Source organism: Pyxicephalus adspersus, chromosome 1, assembly GCF_032062135.1.
Source record: "Pyxicephalus adspersus chromosome 1, UCB_Pads_2.0, whole genome shotgun sequence".
In the NCBI taxonomy this organism is placed as follows: Eukaryota; Metazoa; Chordata; class Amphibia; order Anura; family Pyxicephalidae; genus Pyxicephalus; species Pyxicephalus adspersus.
Genome location: NC_092858.1, coordinates 5,301,938 through 5,319,267, shown reverse-complemented (window position 1 = coordinate 5,319,267; position 17,330 = coordinate 5,301,938). Strand labels below are relative to the sequence as shown.

At 40.3% G+C, this 17,330-nt stretch overlaps 1 protein-coding gene across 1 annotated transcript in view; it reads left to right on the top strand.

Moving 5' to 3' along the window:
- The window catches only part of AAMDC (adipogenesis associated Mth938 domain containing), a 15,497-nt gene extending 1,289 nt beyond the window's left edge, over nt 1-14,208 (top strand). Inside the window, exons 2-4 of the mRNA XM_072401334.1 lie at nt 8,409-8,546; nt 11,287-11,382; nt 13,477-14,208. Coding sequence (XP_072257435.1) covers nt 8,421-8,546; nt 11,287-11,382; nt 13,477-13,617 — 363 coding nt within the window. The 5' untranslated portion in view covers nt 8,409-8,420 and the 3' untranslated portion in view covers nt 13,618-14,208. The remainder of the gene's footprint in view (nt 1-8,408; nt 8,547-11,286; nt 11,383-13,476) is intronic.
- The last annotated feature ends 3,122 nt before the right edge of the window (nt 14,209-17,330 follow it).

The window sequence follows — 17,330 nt, the reverse complement described above, 5'->3', positions numbered from 1 at the left end:
CGCGATCCAGACAAGGGTCACGATCGAGACACTTTAGACACGATCGAGGCAAGGGACAATTTAGACCCATTCAATGAATGATTGGGATAGTTGGTGGCCTGTTCTAGGCAAGGGCCATGATTGTTATAATCAGGGGCCTGTTCAAGCGACACTGGTCAGCTGTGTATGTGCTATTTACAGTGGACTACCCAACGTACCATTGCAGACTAAATGCATTATTAGTAGTAGATGCATTGTTTTGCTTTTTTTAAATGCATTTAACAAACGTGTGTAGTGGTAATGTGAATGGGCCCTTACAGTGAGCATTATTGGGGACGACACATCGTAGTAAAAGAAAAAAAATGTTGAAGTTCTCAATTTGTCATGATATCCAAATCCTCTGGTTTGAAGGAACCAAAAATGAACAGAATAGTATGCAGCCTATCAGTTTTTGGATGCCATTTATTTTTCTCCATTTTATTTCCCCCCGTAGTTTTCCTACACATAAAATTTCCTGTCCCTTTGCATCTCTACCAAGACAAGGGCACCATTTACAGAATATTGCAACAATTCCTGTCATAGTACATCAACATGGGCCATGTGGATACCACCAAATGGGAATGGCTGGTTAAGCAGCACAAGGACTCCTACTGTTCCCATATCGGCCACATTGACCTGCTCAACCGTGACAGAGAATGAAAGCAAAGCCCAAGTTCCCCTAATTCTACGAGGACTGTCCCGTAGCATTGAGGTCTAACCTGGAAAACAAAATCATTCAACCTTGTGAAAACTGTGTTTTAGCCTTCCATCCTTTACAGAAAATTGACCAAAATTTTAACCACTGAGGGATAACCTTTTTTATTTACAGATGTTAAAAGTAGGCAGGTGTGCAATTCATCTGAAATAGAGAAATGAGAGGTTTGTGCCTCGATTAGATTTTTTTGTAAGATGTTTACAAAGGTCATCCATGAGGATATGGTGGCAACTTTGGGGTATTAAAAAAGTGGGAATCTGAATTTTATTACAAGAAGAACCAGGACCAATTGCTCAGGACAAGTGGACAAGTTGCATGATTTGATGATGACAGAACAATAGCAGTTCGTCAGATTGAGAAGTCATTACATGCTCCAAAAACACACATGAACGCATTCACAAAAGAATATTTGGAGGTTTGCGCCTGTTGGGTGCTGAAAACAGAAGCGGAATGACGGATGTCTGTGGAAAATCGCCCCTTCTTTAATGCCAATCCAGTAGATTTCGTTCAACAAATTGTGACGGATGAATCCAGGGCCTATCTCTACCCTAGAATTAAGACAATCGTCCATTCAGTGGAAGTTCACCAGTTCCCTTCCAAAGTAGGGAAAGGCTGTTCCTTCTCTACGGAGAGTAATAGTCTGGTTTTTGGGATCCAGAGACTGTACTGCTTCTAGATTTTATGAAAAAAGGTGAAACCATACAAGGCAATATTGTTCTGATCTTGTGAAGTAATTGCAACGGACTATCAAAGAAAAGAGAAGAAGGAAGTTGTCAAAAAGTTCTGTTCTTTAGGACGTCACAAGTTCCTCGATGCCAAACTGCAACTCGTGTTGGTTTCATGTGATAATGCACCCCTCTCAAGGTTCCACCTATTTCCAGATATAAAAAAGTTTCCATCTGGCACCCCTTTCCAGTCATATGATGTCGTAGCTGTTGTCTCATTATTTTTGACACTCTTGACAAGTCTTTCTATGCAGAGGGCATAAATGCATTGGACTGCTGGAAGAAGTGTGTGAACCTCAGAGAGGACTACGTTGGGAAAATAGACCACAACGTTTAACTCGTGTGCTTCAGGGTCAAGCAACGAACTGACCAGAGGTCACTGACCAGATTTTTCTGTACAGGGGTTTTTTACCCTGCCACCAGTCTGTGGTTGCACAGTGAACTTGAAGTAAAGCAGACTGATAGGCTCATCCTTTGGCTATAGATGTGACCCTGTTGAAGAGTGAGGGAAAAAAACAAGCTTATTCTTGACTAGTCTGGTGGCTGATAGTGGAAAGTTTGCATTTCTGCACTACAAAGACACTTGAATAAAGAATCATATCCTCCATACTTCAAGGATGTGTTGGATGCCCGCATTCCCTTTTATATTTTTTTTTTGTTTTCTCTTTTTCCAGTCCTTGCATCTCAGAACAAGCTATAGAGTGCACACTTACGTTCTTACTATGACCTGGAGTGATGTGAGGGTTAATGGAAGGAACTACTGAGTTCAGCTGGGAGCAACTTCATATTGAAAGCCTTATAGTTGACAGGATTGATTGAAGTCAAATTAGTGACTAGTCCAGTTCGAGTTGGTTGCACTGTGTTCTGTTTATTGAGTACATGAGCGATATGACAACAGGCTACCATTGCTGCCATAGTTCCTGCAACCCGTCATACCCAATGACCTTTATATCCGCATTCCTAATATATTTTATGAAATTACTTTCATTTCTATCTCTCATCCCATACTGAGTATAACAGGTCAGACTAACCAAAACAGACCTGGCATTTGTGAGACAAAAAAACATTTGCTTGTTCACTGGTATCCTACAGCAGGTCAAACATTCTACTGAGAATAGCTCAAAACTTGCTGAGCCTACAAAGAAAGGCAATAAAAACTGACACTTATGGGAATTTTCATTCTATATTTGTAATCTGATGTAGTTCTAGGCGAGAAGACTTACTAAACAGATAGTCGGTGATATTTAAAATAGCAACTGAGGATATTTTCCTGCACACATGGTAATATTGGAGGTTTAGTAAAACCCTTCTCTCAACTCTTTACTAGGATCTTATGTTTAGTAGTGTAATCCCAATGATGTTCAATGTATTTAGGCATTGTTACTAGGTTTGCTAGACATATTTTGTGTTTATATTGTAAGCTGTGCCATTTCACAATTGACTGATTATTGTGCAGGGTTTCATTACTGGTTGAATCTCTTTCTCATTTTGTGTTTTATCTGGTCCTTTGCATCTCTCAGTACAAGATTTAAAGTGTGCTATAGACTGAGGATCAAAAAAAGAGTAATTTCATACAATCTTCCCTCCCTGCTTGCATAATTCTGATGATCTACCTGTCACTCAAAAATATGTGTATAATAATATAAAGGTTATACATTGGAGGTGCTTGGTGTCACTTGATTAAAGATGAATCGTAATCTGCCACAATGTGGCTTCCTTAATTTCTTCCTTTCCATTCCTTGATGTTCTAATTAAATGATTGAATAAAACATTCTGTTTTCATTATATACCTACTTTGTATCCAGTTCTATAATCAATAAATCACTAAAAATGTAGACAGATGATGTTTGGCAGAAGGGTCTGACAGGAGGCAATACATATCTTCATAAAAATCAGAAACTATGGTAATACCAACAAGTGATGCAGAGTCCTGAGAGTGAAGGAAAAGGGTGGACCAAAGCCAGTCATGCTGGGGAATAAAGGGCTAAATGTTCAGCAGCCAGGAAAGATGGGCACTTTCTGACTTGCTACAACATCTATTAGACATTGTGAGAATCTAAATATTTGCAGTGAAATTAGTAAGCCTTTTAAGTACTGGAAAGGAACTTGTATAGTTTTGCAAAAACGAAGCTAAGAGTGCAGTTATGATTTATGGGTTAAATAGGCTCCCTGCATTTTTACCATTGTCAACTGAGAAAAATCTGATTAGGGATTTTGAGGCCTGTTCTTCATGTGGACTTTGTGACACCTAAAGCTATGTGCACACGTCAGATAATTGTCAACCGAGGCAAACAGTGGTTCTCTTCTGATGTGCACAGTGGTACCTCGACATCATTCATCAATCTGCCACTAACCATCATCGTAGTCTGCATACATTTAGGTTGCCAAACATTTCCATATTGGTAAACAAGCTGTTAATGCACTTTAATATATGACAACCTCTGTAGGGGCTGCCACTCTGGAAGAAATGCAACCTGAAAGTTGTTAGCACAAAAACCTGAAATCACAGTTTCTGATTCCCAATTAGCTGGGACTTTGCATTTTCTATCCCTTTAATGCAAGCATTTTGGGCTCAAAGTTGTTTAGAAACTGACTGAAATTTTACAACCCTTGTTGTTAATGAGGATGAATTGTGCCACAATTACTGTGGCTACAGTGTGGGCTTGTTTTACTTTTAAATATAGAACTATTTCAGAAGCTATAGCTTGGGCATCTCCAATACAAATATCAAGCAATTTAGAAAAAACATTTTGTGTTTATTTATTTATTTTTTTTTTTCATCATCATATTTACAAAGGACTACAGGCCAGAGTTTAAAAAAGCAAATATTAACCTCTTCATCTTTGTACCAAACCACAGCAAGATACAAATATCTGATGCCTAATAGTACAGTTAAGAATCAGACAGTTGAAAGAGATTATAAACTAGATAAAGAAATTACGGGAACACTCAACACACTATAACCCCAAATCAATTACATTTTTGGGATCTGTTCAGGTAAGAAGTGTACTTAATTACGAATCAATTTCACCTGCTTTGGTGCAAATGAAATCAACAGGTGGACAGGAAGGAGAACAGCAAGCCAACTTCCAAACAAGAAATGTTTTTTTACAGCTGCCTTATTCTTTCTCCTTTTGATTCCTTGCTTGATCTTTCATCAGTCTTACGGTTTGCTAGTGCCCCTATACTTGCAGCCAACTCAGTTTGCAGAAGTAGTTCAGATCCTCCAGGATGCCACATTTATGTGCCCTTGCAAGAAGGTTTGGTTTGTCTCCCTGCACAAACTCAGGAGTTTAGATGAGATACCAGTATATTCAACTTCGTGCAAGGAGAATCAGGGAGAGCACCAGAAGAGCCCTACAGGATGACTTGCAGATGGCTATTCCATGGTCATGTTTTTGACCAAACGCTTAATGTGATTGGTATGTCTGCCTAAAATCCTGTAATGGGACCCACAGCCTGGCACGCACAAACCAATTGGTATTTGCAAGAGAACACCGGAACTGGCAGGTTTACCATCAGCATCCTATTCTCACAGATGGGAGCAGGGGAGACCTGAGTTTCTCCTGGTGCAGAACAGTGCCTCATATGGCAAGAGTGTGTAGGTACTTTCTGTATTACCAAGGAATTGATGCAAATACCTAACCCACACATTCCTCAGAGCTGGTTATTTGAGACCCTCTGGAACAATATGTATCTGTGCATCTGCCAAGTAGTACCATAGTTTGTCCAGGTGCTCACTGATGCCCTTATTCAGGTCTGTGAGAAGATCAACCAGTGCGCCATCTGCAGTCTTATCAGAAGCATGCCCAAACATTGAGGTGCATACAAGCATGTGAGAGCCATACACACTATTGAACCACATTGTAAGTTGTTGAAAATCAGGCAGCTTGGATCATTCTGTGATTTCCATTCAAATCTAGCCATAACTGGGTTAATGCTTTTGGTTTCCTTTGACCATTCCCTATGTCATCTTGCTCTTATTAAACTACACAATATATATCAATAAAGATTTTCATCTTGAATGTTTTTGTCATAAAAATCTAATGTGATTTTGGTGTTCCCGAAATTTTTTGAGCAGTGTATATCCAAATGTTTAGAGGATATGACCATCACAAAAACCCAACTTAAAACCATGGGGCAAAAGTCATGCTGGAAGGAGAAAAAGCTTACACAACCTGTTAACACAAGGTTGGGAGAACACACTCATCTAAAAAGTATGTTCTAGAATAAGTGCTATCCTCCTCTGCAAATGCTTGAACCTAATGATTTGAAAGAGCATCCACATCCCTTTTGGGTATTGCTTAGATTTACCAATTTTATCCAAAGATAACATGTGGAGTAAAGCTTTAAAGTAATTTCAGTATCTTTGTGAGTTGACCTTTAATTGCTGGTAATGAGTGTTCGAAAATGGGCAATGGGCCAGGTTGTGTTGAATCTGTTAGAATTGTAACACTATACTGACCATTTAAGTTGTAAAGTGCAGGTTCTAGTATTCACATTTTAAAACAAGGATTCCTAACCAGGTATATGGAAAGGAAAAAATGGAGGTATGCAATTGGGTCTCAGATTAATAATAATAAAAATGTAATAAAAATCATAAAAATTGCCTTGTTTTGTCAATACCATTTCCATTAACTCCACCTTGATTGTTTTTTAATTGCAGCACCAAAAATCTCACCAGTTTATTCTAGATTATGTATTTGTGATTTGCTCATACTGATCTCTGGTAGGATCAATTATCCTGGTCATTGTATGGCTAGTAATAGTCAAATTCAACTGTACTTATTCTGAAAGGCTAAAGACTTATTAACCACGATGCTTCATCAGATATCTGTATCAGGAACAAATCCACAATCATAAATTTTGTCAAGGCACATGTAAATTATTCAAGAATGCATTGGAATGTGTGAACATTGTTAAATCTGTTCCAATTACAGAATGGTATCCCTCGATGTCAGGAAGTCTGCATGAGTGGTAACCCTTTGAGTTATATGGGAATTGTTGAATTGTTGGGGAAGAAATGTTAACATGGCATTATATGTGGGTGATAATAGTGTCAAAAGCCTACACTCCAGTTTAGGTTTGACGTAAATAGCACGTTGTCTTTTTTCATACCCTCTTCAATTGCTAACATGTTTCCTAAATATGCACCACATTGTTTTCAAAACATTTGTCAATATGGTGTAAGGGAAACAGCTGAATACTGAGCTGTACAATGGCTGCAGCGTTTGGTGAGCGCCAGTGATGGCTTGGCGTGATGTGGACCTTAGTGTTCTGAGATGGCAGATGAACAAGAACAAGCATATAACCTTCACTTGGGATGTGGGTTTGGAAGGTCCAACCTTTTGTGGAATTGACCAATGCAAATCTTTTTTCCATATTGTGATCATAGCTTGTACTTTTGTTATCAAAGACAGAACTGGTCTTTTATCCAGTTCATTGTATAGCTAGTAATAGTCAAATTCAACTGGACTTCTTTTATAGGGCTAAAGACATTTTTCAACTTATCATCACCATTTCTTCAATTACCGGTATCAGGAACATATCCACATGGGTAACACAATCATAAAATTTGTCAAGGCAGATGTAAATTATTCAAGAATAGGTTGGGTTGTGTGAAAATTGTTAAACCTTGCTGTTCCAGTTACATAATTACATCCCTTGGTGTCAGGAAGTCTGCATAAGTGGTAACCCTTTTATTTATTTATATAAATATTATATATATATATATATATATATATGTAGGAACTGTCAAATTGCTGGGGAAAAATAATAACATGGCATTACATGTGATTGATGAAGGTATCAAAAGCATACAGTCCAGTTTAGATTTGATGTAAAAATAAGCCTGTTTTCCCTTTCATAGCCTTTTCTCTTGTAAACCAATTGTTCTCACTGTTCAGAATGTGTACCTCCAATGTTTTCAGGAATATTACCCTGTTTAAAATTTGTAAAACCTTGCTATTCTAATTGCATAATGACATTCCTTGGTGTCAGGAAGTCTGCATAGGCGCTAAACCTTTGATTTATATGGGAACTGTCAAATCCTCACAATCCATAATATGCACTTCCACTGTTTTCATTACGGTGTAGAGAAAACTGAGTATTGAACCAAGCAAGGCCTGCAGTGTTTGGTGAGTGCCAGTGATGGCTTAGCGTGATGTGGATCTTAGTTTTCTGAGATGGCAGATGAACAAGAACCAGCATAAAACTGTAAAGCGGAACTAAACTCGAAATAAAAAAAAAATGCCTTTAATTCCGCAGATCTGTTAGGAGGTTTCTTCATTGTGGGTCCCACATCGTCCCTGTATCTGTCTTCGGCACCGACATCTCTCTTTTTCCGGGTTCTTTTTTCCGAACTCGCACTGCGCAGGCATGAGATCTGGTGATATAGATGGAGAAAAAGATTGCCAATCTCACTGCACATCTGTGAGATCTGCAACTTTTTTCTACCATGAAAGAAAAGGCTCCTTCTGCGCATTCCCGAGATTAGGGCATGTGCAGATGGAGCAGCCAAGAGCCTCCCGGGATGCATGCCATAGGTATCCTGGGAGCCTTTGCGCTCCCATTCAGTCTTGATCCGATAGGTGGTCCAAACAATCATACAAACAATTTTTACCTAAAAAGGTCTAACCTTTAATGTAAAGTAAAAATTTTGAATTGAATTTGGGTTCGGAATGTCCAACCTCTTGTGGAATTGACCAATACAAATCATTTTTCCATATTGCGATCATAGCTTGAGGGTTTGATGTTCTTTGTGTTAATAAAGAGACAAAAAATGACAAAAGTTTAATCCACACGAAATGAGAAGTAGCTGGTACAGTAAGTTACCCTGGGGGAGGCAAAAACTTATTATAGGGTCCTACTCTGTGCTATCTACAGGCCACGTTACCATTTCCCCAGCAGATCTATCTAATGCTGTGTTCTAATTTTTTCTTTCTCCGAAGTGGGTTCACAAGATGTCTTCTCCTGAAATCTCCAGGATCTCTTGGGGCAGCATGAATGTTGGTGGACAGCATTATAAAGACTGCAAGGTCTGGCCAGGAGGAAGCAGAACCTGGGACTGGAGGGAGACCGGAACTGGTGTAAGAATCTGTGTGGCTTCTGCTTTGCACTGCTTGATATTTTGTACATTATTGTTACACTACATCTGGGCCCAGCTCTCATTTCAGCTAGGGACCCACACTGGTTGCTTTACAAATAACAGTTTTATGGATTATAAGTACCATTTTAGTGTTTGCACAAGCCATAATTGTACTGTAGAATTTAGATGTGCAAGCTTAAGTCTAAACTCCAGTAACATAGAAACATACCTTATCATACTATCTAGTACTTGCACAGACATTTCTATGTCTAAAACCTCATAGCTGTTTATCTGCAGTATGAAATTTGGTGAAATCACTTTATGGTTTGCATAATTAGAGTTTGTGTCAGGGTCCTAGTAGTAGGTGCCCTTCTTTCCTATCTCATAATGAAGGAGGTATTCTAAAACCTTGCATACACACTGGATTTATGTAGCTAGAAATTATATTTCATGATCATTTGCACTGATAGGATAGAATTAGCATGTTGTAGGGAGGGGGATGGATGGGCAAGTGGCTCCCCACTGTGCTCTCTTCCATAGCAGAGTATAGCAGTTCTTCCTTCTTGGTTGTTCATTGATCCACCGTGATGAATTCATGAACAACATCAGTAAACTGCTGTACACCGCTCCTCTTCTGCTGCATCTCTTTTGTAGTTCTCTTCATTGGCTTCCATTTCACCTTAGAAACAAATTCAATCTCCTGTGCTTTACCTTCAAATCCCTCCACAGTTCTTGTCCCATTTACCTTTCTGACCTGATAGAAAAATCCCCCCCTAGCCGCTCTCTTTACTACTCCTATGACCTACTAATGACTTCCTCACTCATAACCTCATCACGTGCTCGGCTCCAAGACTTTTCTAGAGCTGCCCCGACTCTCTGGAATGGTCTTCCTGGTCCTATTAGGCCTACTCCTTTCTGCTCACTTAAAAAGCCCTCAAAACCCAACGCTTCAACCTCACCTACTCGTCTTCTTCTGTCTCTTAAACCTGACTACTTACCCACCAATTTATATCTGTATCCCCACCTCTTAGATTGTAACCTCTTCAGGGCAGGGTCCTCTCCTCCTCCTGTGTCACTGTCTGTATCTGTCTGTCATTTCCAACCCCTATTTAATGTACAGCACTGCGTAAAATGTTGGCGCTCTATAAATACTGTTTATTAATAATAATAATGCTAGATTTTGGCCAATCGTTCATCTCCGGTGCCAATTATGTGTATGTAGCCTAATGCTGACTTGTTCCATTGTTAAACCCAGATGTCCTACCCAACTTTCCCTTTCTTAAGGTGCGTACACACTTCCAATTTTTATCGTTCAAAACGAACGACGAACAATCGATTGGGCAAAAATCGTTCGTAAAAAAAGTAACCAACGACGCTGACGAACGAGGAAAGTCGTTGGAAACGAACGACCGGACCGGCGGATCGGATTGGACGACGATCGTTGAACATCGTTCGTGTGTACGATCGTTCGTTGATCGTCCATGGTCTGAGCATGCGTAATGAACGAACGTTCGTTCACTTTCCTGTCGTGCACATAGTTCCTCTATCGCTCAAACGATCGTATCTATTGTGTGTACAATATCTACGAACGATCGTGTCGTTATCTCTATGTGCAGGATCGGTGCTATACGATCGTTCGTAGATATCGTGTAGGATCGTTCGTCGTTCGTTTTCCAACGATAATAATTGGAAGTGTGTACGTAGCTTAACACAAACATTGCAGTACAGTGTATATTGTGTAAGCAGCCATCCCGTAGATGAGACATGGTGTGCAGCCGAGGAGTCACCATGGTTTATCACTGCTGTGTTTTGCTGGCTGTGGTCAGAAGGTTTATTGCTTGTGTTCCAGCCGCAGGCTCCATCTCTCCCAGGGATGATGGGAGGGAGCAGATAAGCTCCTAGCCGCCAGTGTTTTCTGCAGCGCTGTAGATGTGGCCTATTTATTATATCCCCCTCTATAATATTGTGTCTTCTCTCCACAATGCAGAGACTTGCTGAGCTGCCCTGCACATTACACTGCTGTCATTTTGCTTGGAAAATCTAAAGGAATTGTGTTCATACAGCAATTTAAATGTGTGCACCATAGGGATGGCATTATTCTGGGAGCAGATGTATGTCTATAATTTTGTCTTGTAGGACATCCAAAAATTTGACATATAGTTGAAGCCAAATATTAGGTAGATTTAAAAACCCCAAAGGAATGCAGCACAGTGACCATTATTCCAGTGGTTAGCTCTCTGGCCATTGCAGTGCTAGATCTCAGATTCGAATCTCAGCCAGGACACTATCTGCATGGAGTTTGCAGGTTCTCCCTGTGTTTGTGGGTTTCCTCTGGGTACTCCGGTTTTCTCCCACATTCCAAAAACATGCAGTTAGGTTAATTGGCTACCCCCCAAAATTGACCTTAGGCTGTAATAATATGACTAAGGTAGGGAGATTAGATTGTAAGCTCCTCTGAGGGACAGCTAGTGACATGACTATGGACTTTGTACAGCGCTGTGTAATATGTCGGCGCTAAATAAATACTGTGTAATAATAATAATTTTTAAATGAATGTAACGTGAGTACCTACATTTGACCCGGGTACCTAGTGCAGTTCTTGTTTTTCTCTTTTTTTTAATCTTGTAATAGGCTATTTATTTTAATCTTGTTTAGGTCAGCTGACGTTTTTCTGCCAATGATAACTTTCTATTATTATGAATTAATAACTAATGTTTCCAAAATGCTTCACTCACCTACAGCACTATCCGGGCGTCCAGCCAGCAGATGTGGAGGAGATTGTGAAGAAGGGGGTGAAGACGCTAGTGATCGGTCGCGGAATGAGTGAGGCGCTGCAGGTGCGTCAGCAGTAAAACATGCGTTCTGCTATTTGTGCTCATCCATTCGTTAGTTCTACTTCAGCTGAGCCAGCTGACTGAGTGTGTTCGAAGTGCATACTGCAGGGCATTTTGTAATTTGTGTGTTTGCATTTAAAAAAATGACAGAACAACTCTTAATAATAAACATATAACTGGACATAATAGTATAGGTGGTGACCATACACTTCATGCATTGCTCTCAGAAAGAGGTAACCTGGCAAGAGTGTGTGCTGATGTCATGGGCAGGGTTCGGTTGTCGCTCATGCGAGCGCCACACTCTCCCTTCTGGATGTCCAGTTGATGCATTTCCTAAACCTGGGCTGCTACAATCATAATATTGTATGGACTTTGCATACCTGTACATTCTTCTGCTATACACATTCAATATTATTTATATAAATCAACCAGGGTTCCTCCAGAGGTTGCTAGAATTCCTTGAGCAATGACTCAGGTCAGTTTAGGTGACACCAACTATAAGGTATTAAGCATCCCACACATTTACATCAATTAAGCTGCGTACACACTTCCAATTTTTATCGTTGGAAATGAACGACGAACAAACGACGAACGATCGATTGGTCAAAAATCGTTCGTAAAAAAAGTAACCAACGACGCCGACGAACGAAAATAGTCGCTGGAAATGAACGACCGGACCGGCGGATCGGATTGGACGACGATCGTTTACCATCTATCGTGTGTACGGTCGTTCATTGATTGTCCATGGTCTGAGCATGCGTGATGAACGAACGTTCGTTCACTTCCTGTGGTGCACGTCACTTCCTGTATCATTCAAACGATCGCATCTATTATGTGTACAATATCTGCGAACGATCGTGTCGTTATCTGCATGTACAGGATCGGTGCTATACGATCGTTCGCAGATATCGTGCAGGATCGTTCGTCGTTCGTTTACCAACGGTAATTATTGGAAGTGTGTACGTAGCTTTAGACACATTGCCACATCCCTAGTTTATACATACACATACTAAACAATATCAGATTGGGACTTTAAAGGAATACAAAATTGATACAGAACTGTTTATGTATTATAATTATTTTCTATACACTCCAATGTTATATATTTATTTCATTTCTTGCTCGACGCGTTTCACAAACTAAAGCTGTTTCCTCAGGAGATTGATTGAGATCTAAATACATACGTAGTACAAACACATTGTGCAAGAATATTAATAACCAATACCTTTTTCAACAATAACACAATATATATATTAGTTTCTACCTATATGTTATAGACCAGTGTTATAGTTTAGGTAACACCAATTATTTTTTTGTAAGGGTGACATTCTTCTCAATGGCCAGCAATGTAAGAAGAATTCTTACTACTGACCAACACTCTAATGTACTCTAATCTGTGGATATAGTAATTATAGAAGGGGTCCTGTAAGGCCTGAAAGTTATTTCAAGGATTCCCGCATGTTAAAAAGTTTAACAAACACTGATATAGCATATACTTTGTTATAATATTTTCTTAATGGCACACCCTGTTGTAGCCACAATTTAGCTAGTGTACACATAAATGTGATTATCCCCCCCCCCCTCGCCCATAGAGACAGCAGAGCTGGTGACTTTTGGGGCCTGGTCATCAAGGCTACACCTACACAGAAAAATGTGTAAATAAAGCTATTTGTTCAAATCAAATCATAGTAAAAAAATAACACTATTCGGTACAAAAAGTACATAAACAATATTTATTTCCCTTTCTACTGAATGTGCCAATTTAACAATCTGGAAATTGACAAATTTCCAATATTTGCCACTTTGTTGTTTCATTAAAAACAAGAAACAATGTGCAATCCTTACAAAGTCTTAGATTGTAAGCTCTTCGGGGCAGGGTCCTCTCCTCCTCCTGTGTCACTGTCTGTCATTTGTAACCCCTATTTATTGTACAGCGCTGTGTAATATGTTGGTGCTATAAAAATTCTATTTCTTAATATTAATATTAATAATAATATTAACAATAATATTAACGCTTGCAATGATTATGTATTGGTTTGTTAATGTCAATAAGGGGTAAGGTAGAAATAATCATCCATCACCAATTCTGTCTTCTAGGTGCCAGCTTCCACTGTAGAATACATCAAGTCCCAGGGCATCGATGTGCTGGTCTTCCAGACTGAGAAAGCAGTGAAAGAATACAACAGTTTGGCTTCACAGGGAGCTCGGGTTGGTGGGGTTTTCCATTCCACCTGCTGAAGTGCCAGCCGTGCCACCATTATCAGGACTCTGGTGATGATGTTTTCATTATCCAGTTTTACCTGGAACCCTTTTCCTGTGTGTTTTATGAGGAATTACCTGCTAATTGTGCCACTTAAAAGTCCTAGGCTTAGTTCATATTGACCTGGTCAGGAAACTGCTTCATGCAGCACCTGGTGCCCGGAAAATAACAGAAATCCCATGGCAAGGTGGTAAGGAGGTATTCTGTATGGCTGTAGTGTTTAGAAACCAGCAAACCTTCTGCCTTAACCACCTGATCAATGCAATTAACCGCACTAAATATCAATATATTAAACAAATAGGAAAACACTTGTGTAAAAAGGAGAGGAAACCACATAAAATGTTCATATTATCAGTGTAAACTTAGCCTTACATTTTTTTTTTTTTTTTGGTATAAAAGCTGCAACTTTTTTTGGATCTTTACAAAACAGATATACCCATAGAAATCAACTAGAACAAATTAACAAAATATACTGGTTACCAAAGTTCTGACCATGAACATTATTATTATTATTGATTTAAATATTATGCTGTGACTTGAAATAAATACGTTTACAGAACAAAAAAGAAGACTTCCAGTTGTACTCAATTATTATTGCTAACTAATATTCCTATAGCGCTGACATATTACACAGCACTGTACAAAGTCCATAGTCATGTCACTAGCTGTCCCCACATTCTAGTGTCACTTGCATAGACATATGTCAATAATTCAATCTAAGGACAATTTTTGGGGGAACCAATAACCTAACTGCATGTTTTTGGAATGTGGGAGGAAACCGGAGTACCCTGAGGAAACCCACACAAACACAGGGAGAACCTGCAAACTCCATGCAGATAATGTCCTGGCTGAGATTCAAACGCTGCAAAGGCCAGTGTGCTAACCACTGAGCCAACTGTGCTTGGAAAGTAGGAGCAAACCTGAATACTCCCACTCAGACAAGGGGAGAACATTCATTGTTTAAAGTCCATGTGTTTGAAACTGGAATCTATTGCTGCAGAGTACTAACCCCCCCTCCCCTCTGTCATTCTGCTTTATAAATGTGCAAAGGTAAGCTGGGTAGGGCTGACACATTTCAGTCTGCAATAAAAATGACACAGTCTTAAAAGGGATAAAACGCAGGGAAACATGAATATATATGCAGCATATTGTAAAGGGGCATTTCTAGGCCCACTTGGCCCTCAATCTGGAGGCTTCCTTGTTTCTTCCAGTACACAAGTTTCCTCATGGCATACAAACCTCTCTTCCTGAACCACACCTGAGGCTCCAACCCAAAGATTCCTTTGTACGAGGATTAACCCGGTGCTCCAATTCCTGGCCTGGGAGAGGAATCGAGAATTAGGTACACCCATTTCTTCCAATACACCCTGGACCTGGATTCCAAGTAAAGCTCTGCAAATCCACAGCCTTATTCAGGCCCTTTATTCTCTTCTCCAGGAAAAATGCTGTCTATACTTTCACTTCTAGCTATGATACTATATAATATTATTAATAAACAGGATTTATATAGCGCCAATATATTATGCAACACTGTACAATAAATAGGGGTTGCAAAAGACAGACAGATACAGACAGTGACACAGGAGGAGGAGTGGACCCTGCCCCCAAGAGCTTACAATCTAGATATATATTTATATCTTCATACATTACATACTAACATGCAGACAGAATCATATAATCAGCCAGGCGGCCTTGTTACTACCAACACCGAGACATATCCTTCCCAGGGGCCAGTTGACAATGTATTAGCCCTCATCATCCCCCACAGCTATGATGGTAATGATCTCCCTGTATATAAATCTCCCTCCATTGCTTTCAATGGATACAATCATCTCTTTCCATTTTCCAGCCTGCAGGCTCTGATGCACACAGCGCAATATTCTCTACATCCTCAGTTCCAGTAATTAAGTTTCAGCAGAGTTCATCTCGCAGCCCGCCCGGTCTGAGCACCGCTAATTACTGCACGATGGAAGCTTGATTAAAGACATTCATCTAGGTGAATAGAAACCATCGCCTGATCGCCTTTCACTGCAATAAAAGCATTGTCTGTGATTAGAGTGAGCTGTGGCCGTATGATCCATAGATCTCCTATGTGTATTCTACGATTGGACTCATGACCTGCACTGCGGTGCGCTGAAGCCTGGAGAGGGAATAGCGCAAAATACGACGGGTCTGTTTAGATCTTAGCTTGTTGTAAGGCTTGGAACGTACATGGCTGCACCCCAGAGCACCAAGGCAAAGGATCCTTAAAGCCGACCTAAAATCTAAATTTTTACTTTACATTAAAAGGTAGACAACATGGTGCAGCACCATCCCCTTCGCAAAGCCTCCTGAAATACCTACGTCATGCACCCCGGGAGGTTCTTGGGGATGAATGAAGAACCTGGAAGAAGAAAGAAGAAGATGTTGGCGCCTGGAGCTTTCTCTGCGCTGGGCCAAAGACAGATATCAGGACGACACGTGACCCAAACCAGGAAACTTCCCAACGGATCTGCAGGATTAAAGGTAAGTATGTTTTCATTATTTGGGGTTTAGTTTCACTTTAAGTTTATTGTATTACAAGGTCTGGTGCTTTTTTTCTTTTTATTTCTTATAATGTTATGATGCCTTGGCAGCCGGTGCATTTGGGCTTCTTAAATGCAATGCACAATAAGGTGCAATAAAATGCGTAATATTACCCTGCATAGATCTAACTGGGCCCTAATCCTCCAGCCACAAAAGATCTTGTCACTAACAACGTAATGAAAGCACAAGCACAAGTTAGGTACTTTACATGCTATATTGCAGGTTTTTTTCTGAATTCGAAGTAAAGTAATTAAATTGAGTAAATTAAGCACAGCCCCAAAACGATCATTGGTGTCAGGTATACTGACCTGAGAGGTGCAAACTGCTCATTGTTCAAGGACCCCCCAGCAACCTCTGTAGGAACTCTGGTTTAGGGGTTATGTTAGGGGTGATGCTTTGCACTGTAAATAGAGTATACTCTGTTATGCTTTATTTTTGGACACAGCTTCCAGAACTCAGTTTCTCTTTAATTTTATGCTTAAGCTAAAGACAGAAGACCGTCACCAGTATTGCATGTGTTCTCCCTCTGCAGCTGACCATTTCTCCATTGTTGCCTTTACATGTCTTGTTCTGTGCATTGTCACTGTATGGAGGCAGCCATCTTGGTAGAGGCAGGGCTTTGCTTCCCCATGTCAAAGCCTCCAGCAAGGAGAACTTTGACCAGTACAGCACTGACATCACTGAATCTGGTGAGACTAGTCGTCTAGGACAGCAATGCCTAAGATCAGAGTGCCTTAAATCAGCTTGGGGGGGCGCACTGGCCATAGCTACGAACCACGTCTCCTGGAGACATCGCAGGCTCAGACCTGCGACATGAGAGTGGGCAGGTTCTGGCATTATAACATCACTCTGGGGGAAGTTTCTTCCCCTTTGAGTGACACACAGCTCCCCGTGCATATGCGGTCCGGAGTCCGCGACATGCAAAAGGTTGGGGATCACTGCCTTAGATGATCCCCCTCTGCGGATTTTCCGGTTATTAGGATCTAAGCAAGGAGTGACTATACACAGGGAGTGCTCTGCTGTTTTTCAGAAGGAATTCCAGACAAAAAGTTTAATTTTCCCAGTACAGCTTAGTCCCAACATTTCCGGATGTTCCTTATAACATGGGGTACTTTTTGAGTTCAGG